Source organism: Crassostrea angulata, chromosome 8 (assembly GCF_025612915.1).
Source record: "Crassostrea angulata isolate pt1a10 chromosome 8, ASM2561291v2, whole genome shotgun sequence".
NCBI lineage: Eukaryota > Metazoa > Mollusca > Bivalvia > Ostreida > Ostreidae > Magallana > Magallana angulata.
Genome location: NC_069118.1, coordinates 54,759,378 through 54,769,348, shown reverse-complemented (window position 1 = coordinate 54,769,348; position 9,971 = coordinate 54,759,378). Strand labels below are relative to the sequence as shown.

Here is a 9,971-nt window from a genome sequence, read left to right as displayed (position 1 = left end):
AGACGATCCGTCATTGGTTTCTAATTTTTCATAGACCGCGGTATCTTAGTAAAATTATGGTTTTTACGCGCTCATTCCACTGTTTATTATAAAAAAAAATTAGTAAACAGGCACGTAGCATCGTTTCTGAAAGTGGGGGGGGGGGGGGGTGGGGGGTGGGGCAGACTCATCAAAAAAATCTTGACAAGCCAAAAAAAAGAAAAAAAAGAAGGAAATTATGACTTTCCCCAAAATCTTCAAAATCCTAATCGGGGGGGGGGGGGGGGGGGGGGGGGGGGGGGGGGGTGGGGGGGGGGGGGGGGGGGGGGGGGGGGGGGGGGGGGGGGGGGGGGGTCTAGCGAAGTATATAATTTCAATTTCAATCCTAATTTCCTTATTTTCATATTAATTTTTTACATGCTCCCAAAAAAGTGGGGGGGGGGGGGGGGGCAACTCCATGTTAATTAAATTTTGTTATATGTAAATTTTAAAAAATAAGCTGCTGCGAGAAAAAGTGATGCTACGTGCCTGCTATATAAAGTATAGAAACTTATCGCAGCATCGTTCAAAATATTGATGAATGTACCTACATGTAAATTTTCATGCATGATTTTTTGTGATTCTGTCAAAAGCATTTGCAGGCATCGGGGGGGGGGGGGTACTTTTTTTCATGTAGCAAACTTTTTTTTTTAATTTACATATAATAAGCAAGTTCTTTAAAATCGTAATTTGAAGTACCTTCATTCAATCATTAACAATTATAATCCTCAGGTAAATAAGATCGGATGCAACTAAAGTTCGTATATATATGCGTCCCTTAATTTAGAATTGACTGACAGATACTTGATTAGACAACTTTATGAAGTCTAGAAAAACTGAGGTAGTGTTTCATTTCTTATGACAGTTGTATTTTATAAGGGTTATTTTTTTTCTTTCTGAATCATACGGCTTACCGTTATTATATGGTCATGATTTAAAAAAAAAATACGGGCAAGTAGCATCGTTTGGCAAACTTATCCAAATAGTTGACCCCCCCCCCCCCCCAAAAAAAAAAAATAATGATACCAATATTTCCCTGTAATTTTGTACCTGTGGCCTCCAAAAAAAAGGGGGGGGGGGCAGCTTCTTAAAAAAAATTCTTATGCGTGAATTTAACAAATAGTACCCCCCTCCCCCCCCCCCCCCCCGGGCCAATGCTACGTGCCTGAAGTCGTATGTCGGCATTGGAACCTCAATAATTCATAATTCATAATTTCCGTTATATAGCAACTTGATCCGATACCTTTTTCACTTTCTGTGGTGACAAAACCATGGAAGTGGGTTGAAGTTCATTTAAAATCTTATTAATCTAACGTAGTGCTGATGAGGTTATCCAAAGCGTCAGCCAGGACCTCTAAAACCTGAATGATATATAAATTCATGACTACAAATGTACTAATATGTATATGTATCATTCAATGGCAACACGATATTTTTTCTACTGTATATTAAGGTTAACTATGCTGTACGGTAGGAATCAAAAGAAATTCGTGGCGTCAAAAAATGTCCTTTCTATAGGCTTGTCCGTCTCGTGACGCAAGTCGATGCCAAAATAAAACTGAAAGTCGTGATATTTTAAACACTTGCTACATGTTGTATGGACATCGTTTTTAAAAATGTGAAAACAAGACATAAAACATTAAGGACACGATAGATAATTTATTCTTTATATTGTACAAAAGCAGCGATTCTGGTGTAGCAACAGTGGACTCCCAGTGTGGCCATGGGTATCTGCAGAAGTTGAAAAAAGAAGAAATTATTAAATTTAAAAAGGAAAACTAAAGGCACAAGGCTTCGTTGGAAAAAGACCCCCTCCCCCATCCCCCGGTAAAACTTGGTGTGAACATCAATCCTTGGCTAACTTCTTATATACTAGTTTATTACATACTTAGTAATAAATACAGGTTTTTTGCACATGTGATACAGATGACATCACAAAATCCGTATCGGCCCCCGGGGCTGATACAAGTTATCAGCCCTCGAGGGCTGATACGGATCCGTATCACACCCCTTGCGGAACTCCTCTGCCTTTTTTCGCTTCGGCATTTTTGCATGTTTACAGACGAAAAATAAAACATTTACAGTTACAGTCGACATTTTTAAGTGCAATTGAAAACTTCAAATGCTAGCAAATGTTTTAAAGCAGTCAACTTTTAAAACTTGAAATTCCGTTCTGTAGCTTCATGCATGTTTGTTAAAACAAGAACTCATATTTTTATTAAATACATGTACATGTCCAGACTTTTTTCAAATGATATGAATAATCAATTTGTTCAAGTTGATGGGTTTTCTTTTTAAATTTATTACTAAGTATGTAATAAATATAATAATAGATACCCTTTTCCATATCACAGCTTGTATCAGCCCTCGACCAATATCAACCCTCTGGCTGATATTGGAGTCTCGGGCTGATACAAGCTGTGATATGGAAAAGGGTATGTATTATTCTCTATATACAGTACAGGATTTTCATGGATATCAAGAACGGAACACAGTTTATGTATCGTTAAGATCGCATTTACTCCAATCTTTAAGCAAGTGTTTTGATCTTCGGGGGGTAGGGGGGGGGGTGTTCGTTAAAAATGTATGGATGGCAAAACCTAAGCGATTCGTGATAAGTGCGTGGTTTAAATGGGCATGGTAACGATTTTGGTAAATTTAATGTTTACAATGCTTCAATAAGGCATTTTTACTAGTAATTGGCAACCATAATTTGAGATATGTGAGTTACAGAGCTTACAATTCTTTTCTATGTAAACAAAGCTTTTGTTTACATTTTGCATGCTGAAGTGAAAATTCCAGTTTTAAACCTAAAATGAATGTTAAAAGCTAGGAACTGTGTTTATTTATGCTTAAAATGAATAAGAAGATCGACAAATCCGCGAAAAAGATTTTTAACTGCATGGTACATGTATATTGAATCTATGTAAACAAAAACAGGGCACGAGCCTTGTTTACATGGCAAAGAATTGTGAGCGCTGTATCTTGCTTAATTATAACTCTACGACTGACTCTCAAATTTCATTTTATCATTAGAATGCATTCCTAAAGCACTTTAAACAATAAATCAGTAAAATAGAATTTGACAGAAATCGTGACTATATGCCCCTTTAAAATGTTCCGTGTGTTACTGTTGCTTTATATAAAAAAGATACCAAACATAAAAATGCTAAAAGGTATAGTAGGTAACACACACAGAAATATAAAGGGGGGGGGGGTGGCTGGGAAAATGGGCATACTAATTCATTTTGAGATTGGAGATGCGGGTGTTAAATTTAACGAAGCTTCCTAGCCACAAATATGCTCAAACTGTTTTAAAAATATTAGTAAAATTTTAAAGTATTTTTTTTATGACACATATATGCGTTAACTTATGGAATATGGATAACTGATACTGAAATTAGAGAAGGCTAGACCTGGCAGCAATAAAACCACTTTCAAAAGTTGTGAGGGAATGAATTGATTTTTTTATAGGACTTTTACGCCCTAAACGTTGAGGCACCAATTCTAGAATGTTTCGGCACCAACATTCATTTTTTTCTCATTTAACTTTCACTTTATTGACAAACGTGTTAACTTGTTAAAATTTAAATATTTCAATAAGTTTGAGAAATATTTTTTCCAAAGTTAATTTATTTTCTTCTTATTACACTGATATCTATCCACGTGTTATTTTTATATCTATACTTTGCGTCCCAGGTCCTCTTTAGCCCCCCCCCCCCCCTCCCCCCGCATTAATACATTACAAAACTGGGAAAGTCAGACATCTTGCACATAATTTTTCATGTCATAAAAATGTCAGCTCCTGTCGCGGGCGGAGGGGAATTCTGGAATTGTTTGCTTTGTTTTGATGCTTTGATGTTATGCCACCTAAATAAATCCACCCCTGCTATATATAAGTTAATCACGTGACGATCACAAAGGCCAACAAGACCAGGAAGAAAAATACCGTGATCGCCATGTTGGACTGTAGAGGTTTGTTTCTTAATCACTCAGTAACTCTTTTCAAAAAATTGAAAAATGAAATAAAAAACAAAATGCGTTAAAAAAGGCATAATAACCAAGAAACCCGCGAACTATTATATACGTGTGCACTTTTGAAATGCAAGTTATATGAAAATTAATTGAATAATTTACTCAAATATGGTATAGTATTTGTGATTGATTTTTTTTTCTTCAGAATATTTCTTAAAATCCCATCAAAGTGTCTGACCATGGACCCTGAGTTCAGCCTTCAGGATGTGTTACGGTGTCATCTCTGTGAGACCCCGGGCCCCCCTATGTACTGTGTCATTTGTAACAAATATCTGTGTAAAGCTTGTGAGAATGACCATATCTCAGATCTATCCAAAGAACACAAAGTGCTGCCATTTGAAAAGAGGAGATATACTCCAAAATGTCCAAAACATCCCTTAAAAATATGTGAACATTACTGCGAACAATGTGACATTCCTATTTGTACAACATGTGCTTCCTCTAAAAAACACCGCAGCCATAAATCTGTTGAAATAACGAACAAGATTGATCGAAGCAAAGAAATAATTCAAAAAGATTTACAAGAACTAGAGAAATGCATTTATCCCAAATACCAAGAGATAGCATCCATTATCCCAGTCCAGAAATCTGCTCTGAATGTAAACTCCAAGAAATTAACAACAGAAATTGACAAACATGGAGAAGACTTGCACAGAGAAATAGACACCATTATCAGAAACATGAAATCTAACGTGGAGGAAACGGACACCAAACACCTGGCTGTCCTAGATAAACAAGCAGATGAAATTAAACACACCATTTCTGAAATCACACAGACCATTACTGAACTAAAGACATTACTGGACTCCAATGATGTCAGCCGTGTCTCTGCCTACAAATCCAGGAATGATGAATTCAGAAGATTGCCTCCTAAACTCACAGTGTCCTTACCAAGTTTTACCCCTCAGAAGATCAACAAAGAACAGCTTTATCAACAGTTTGGTTCTCTGTCAGCGTCATCTATCAAAACAGAAGAACATGGCTACACCATGGAATCTCCCGGTGCTGAGTCCTCTCCCCCGGACAGACCGCTCATTGATGTACCATGGATCATCACACAAATAGACACCAAGTATAGAGGATCAGTTAATTCATTATACAGTGTGTCCTGTCTGAGTGATGAGGAGATGTGGACGAGTGGTTATGACAACAGCATGAGACTGTACAACCTCAGTGGGGAACTAGTGAAGTCAGTCCATACCAAGTCAAGGTACTATCCACAGGACATAGCAGTGACAAGGAGTGGGGATCTAGTTTATACTGATTACAATGATAGAACTGTGAACATAGTGAAGAATAAAAAGATACAGACAGTGATCAGACTACGGGGGTGGAAACCTCTCGGTGTCTGTAGTACCTCCTCTGGTGACCTCCTGGTTGTCATGGACAGTGATGATGATAAACAAACAAAAGTGGTGTGTTACTCTGGCTCCACAGAGAAACAAAGTATTCAGTACGACGACAAAGGACAACCTCTCTATTCATCTGCTGGATTAATTAACACTAAATTCATCAGTGAGAACAGGAACCTAGATATCTGTGTGTCGGACTATAGAGCCCATGCAGTAGTGGTGGTCAATCAGGCCGGGAAACTCCGGTTTACCTACACTGGTCCTCCCTCTACTACCAAGGGATCATTTATACCATACGGCATCACAACAGACAGCCAGGGTCGCATCCTGACAGCAGACACTAACAACCACTATATCCACATCCTGGATCAGGACGGACAGTTCCTCCGCTACATTGACGACTGTGATTTACAGGCTCCACGGGGTTTATGTGTGGACACCAGAGACAACCTCTTTGTGGCTGAGTTATTCACAGGTAAAGTGAAGAAAATACAATATAACATGTAAACAAACTGTTTATAATAATCAAACTATTTGTTTATTTATTTACATGTAACATTAGTGAAGAAATCGATATTACAAATAAAACAAACCATGTTTTATAATAATCAAACGGTTCATAATATTAAATTACATCTATTAATAAATAAAGTTCTCAAGTGACAACAGCTATATATTACATGTAAATAAATTAAACTTGTTTGATACCATGTTTACATGTCAACAATCTGTATTACATCTTGTATGTAACAAACTACATGTAACTGACCGTGTTTACATAATGTATGTCAACGGACTGATTGTTTGATTCATTAAATGTAAACTGTGTTTATATATTGGGTGTGTTTATGTATTGGATGTGTTTACTAGTATATATTGGATGTGTTTATATATTGGATGTGACTGTCAACAGACCAAATGTGGTGATTTAAAACTCCAAACATTGCGTGCCATCAAACTGAGTGTTTAATATGATTATATTTAATATATGTTAAATTTGAATACAATGTATATTGTTTATATGTGTATATTAAATAATAAATGTAAATAAACTGTATAATTATGACGTTTGATTGATTACATCAATAACATAGGCTCTTGACATTACATACATTTTTTTTCTCAGAGGTAGAAAGTTCTCTTAAATTTACACTGCTATATAAAAGTACATCATCTCATAGTTAGGTAAACCATCTACCACTGAGAGGAAATATTTGCATTATCAAGTGCTTAATTAGGCGTCAATTAAACAATGAAATGCTTTCATGTGTCATGTTGATATGAAGACAGTGAGAATTGCAGAAAAAATATATAACTCTCAATCGCCTTAGCTGGTCATGTAAAATTGATCGTTATTGTCGATCAGCACATTTCACAGAAGGAACAGCCAATTTTTCCATATATTAAGGTTACCATGGTTACTACAACTACTTGGAAGACTGAGGTCAGCCCGTGTAAGTCTGTATCTATGAAAGTTTGGATTATTTTGTAATTGATGGTATTTTAGCAACATATATAGATAGGATGGACTGACCTCAGACTTACAAATACATGTAGATATTGTATATGACCATATCTATGGAAAAATTGAGTGTAACTTCTATGCAATGTATTGATTGAGAAAACCGATAACTTGTTAACTTGCTTTTAATGAATAATTAAGATTTAGGTAGAAATTAAGAGAGAGAGATGTAAATATAATTAATTCAAGAGGCTAATGGACCATATTGCTCACCTGAGGAAAAAAATTCATAATAAAACCAGATTTATGGAGTCATATACAATATATTTGGACAATTTAGTAGAAGAGGTCAAGTATAAAAATATCTTAAAACTTGACCTCCCATTGTGGCCCCCACTCTACCCCAGGTACCCTACCTTCAAATCTGAAGAAACTTAATCAACTTTAACTGAGGATGCTTCCACACAAGTTATAGCTTTTCTGGCCAATTGGTTTCTGAGAATAAGTTTTTTAGAGATTTTTCTCTACATATCCCTTAGTAAAAATTCGACCCCCCCCCCCCCCCCCCCCCCCAATGTGACCATACCCTAACCCAGGGAATCATGATTTGAACAAGCATAAATCTACACTACCTGAAGATGCTTCCACACAAGTTACAGCTTTTCTGGCCAAATGGTTTTTGAGAAGGAGATCTTTAAAGATTTTACTCAATATATTCCAATGTGAAAATTAGACCCCCATTGTGGCTCACTTTACCCTGGAAGATCACTTTTTGAAGAAACATAAATATACACTATCTGAAGATGTTTCCACACAAGTTACACCTTTCCTGGCCAAACCGTTTTTGAGAAGAAGATTTTTAAAAAATACCAACACATAATAATTATTTCAATAATTCTTAATTACCTCCCCTTAAAAGATGATGTGGCCCTTTATTTAAACAAACTTGAATTCCCTTTTTCAAATAATGCCTTTGGCTTAGTGTGGTTAAAATTGACCTATATTTCTGGAGAAGTCTAGAATATAAAAAGTTTATGGACATATGGACAGAGAGACGCCTGGCAAAAAGTGATCAGAAGAGCTCACTTCAGCTTCCAGCTTAGGTGAGCTTAAAATAGTTTCTTTGGGTGATTCATATATGTGCTATGAAGGTAGAAATCACTGCAGAAAAAAATCACACAACCCACAGGGTTATTTATGTTTTGTATCTGCAACGGTAGCTCCTGTCACAACTACATGTACCATCAAAGAAAGCATTTTATTCTTATTTTAAAAATAATTTCAGAATTTATAAACTAAAAGTTAAAAATTTCATGAATATCTTATTACTGTATTGGGATCAAATTACACTTATTTTTAAGGTACAAACCTCCCAATAAACAGTCCGTAGATTCTAGGCTGGCTGTGATAGTAGTAACTTCCCAGCTGTTATTATATCTCCAGGGTCTGAAAAATGCAAAAAAAATTAAGTCATATATATGGGAAAGAAACCAAATTCGAAATGTACCGGTATATATATTTAGTACAATTATTTCAAAATGTTATCTTTACTGAAGCCCTAGGACGTCGACTGCAACATCAATTATATATGTCGATTTCTTGATGATTCAATTTTTTCTATGATTATCTAGTGTTGAAAATTCAAAAATATGAAAGCTGCACTTTTGATCTAATAATTCACCAGTAAAATGTATGAGTTATCTTTCTTTGACTATAGTCACTTAGATTTGTCTGATGATCAATACACCATATTGAAATTCAGACAGGCTTCTAATAAAGAATCATCTCTGAGTTTCGGTCTTCTATATATTCCAATGTGAAAATTAGATTGTTGCCCCACCTTACCCCCGGTGATCATATTTCTAAGAATCTTAATTTAATCTACACTACCTAAGAATCATTGCTTCGACCACACAAGTTACACCTTTTCTGGCCAATCTATTTTTGAGAAGATTTTTAAAAGAAATACGAACACATTTTTGATAATTCTTCATTATATTACCTTGAAAAAGGATGTGGCCCTTCAATTTAATAAACTTGAATCCCCTTTACCAAAAAATGCTTTGTACTGGAGTATGGTTAAAATTGGCCCATTGGTTCTAGAGAAGTCTAAATTACAATCAACTACTGAAGTTCTGTCGGGAGATGATTTTATTGATTATTATCATTTTTTAAAATAAACGATATTTTATTTTGCTTGGCAAGTAGTTTCTAATCTGTATTTGAATTACGCACATTTTTATAATATGAATTCTCGAACTTTTTCGACAAGTTTTTCGAGTAAACCCCATATGAATCATGTTGTGTAATACATGTATTTAAAGATTCCATAATTAATTCCATCAAACTGTGTATCATTAATCGAAATGAGTCTCAAAATTGTACACGTCTGGATCCAAGCAATATTGAACTCAAGTCTCGTTCAACCAGACGCTCGGCTATCTCCGTTAATCTCCGACTACCAAGAGAGACTCTCTGCTTGTCGGTGATTTACGGGGACAGCCGAGCGTCTGGTTGAACGAGACTACATTGAACTCTGGTGTAGGTATACATACAACTACATAAAAAAAAACCAATTAAATTGTTTGTACTAATTATAAAATCTGACTATTTTTAAGGTATTTATAAATACATTTATTTTGAAAAACAATGGTACAGCACACAGTACACCGAATTTATCTTCTATTTTCAATATCTACGTCTTGTCAGAGGTGATGATTTGTGCTTAGGTCCAAACACTGTTTCACTTTCTGTTTGCCAGAGTAACTGCATAGGAGAGTTGATTAAAATTAACTCCCAAAAAAGTTTATAGACTGATGGACAGACAGACACCAGACAAAAAATGATCAGAATAGCTCACTTGAGCTTTCAGATTAAGTGAGCTAAAAATGTTTCATTGGTGATTCATGTATGGGCTATTAAGAAATTTAGATATCATTGCAAAAAAAAATTACATAACTAGCTGGGTTATTTGTTTTTTTCTTCTTCAATGATAACTACCATCTTACACCCCCATTAACCACCAATGAAAGCATTTTATTGTGCTTTTGTGTTGGTGTTTTAGAAGAACTTTAATTATGAACAACTTATGACTTATCAGGATC

The 9,971-nt window shown here is 35.6% G+C and overlaps 1 protein-coding gene across 1 annotated transcript; it reads left to right on the top strand.

Annotated features, from left to right (window-relative positions):
• The first annotated feature begins 2,599 nt into the window (after positions 1 to 2,599).
• LOC128159466 (E3 ubiquitin-protein ligase TRIM9-like) lies at positions 2,600 to 6,471 on the top strand. The gene is made up of 2 exons (XM_052822581.1): positions 2,600 to 3,993; positions 4,199 to 6,471. The coding sequence occupies exon 2, from the start codon at positions 4,233 to 4,235 to the stop codon at positions 5,910 to 5,912; it is 1,680 nt and encodes a 559-aa protein (XP_052678541.1). The 5' UTR covers positions 2,600 to 3,993; positions 4,199 to 4,232; the 3' UTR covers positions 5,913 to 6,471.
• Positions 6,472 to 9,971: the final 3,500 nt, after the last annotated feature.

What these genes read in the sequence shown, in the direction of transcription:
- LOC128159466 (XM_052822581.1), top strand. Translation starts at nt 4,233, where the DNA reads ATGGACCCTGAGTTCAGCCTTCAGGATGTGTTACGGTGTCATCTCTGT.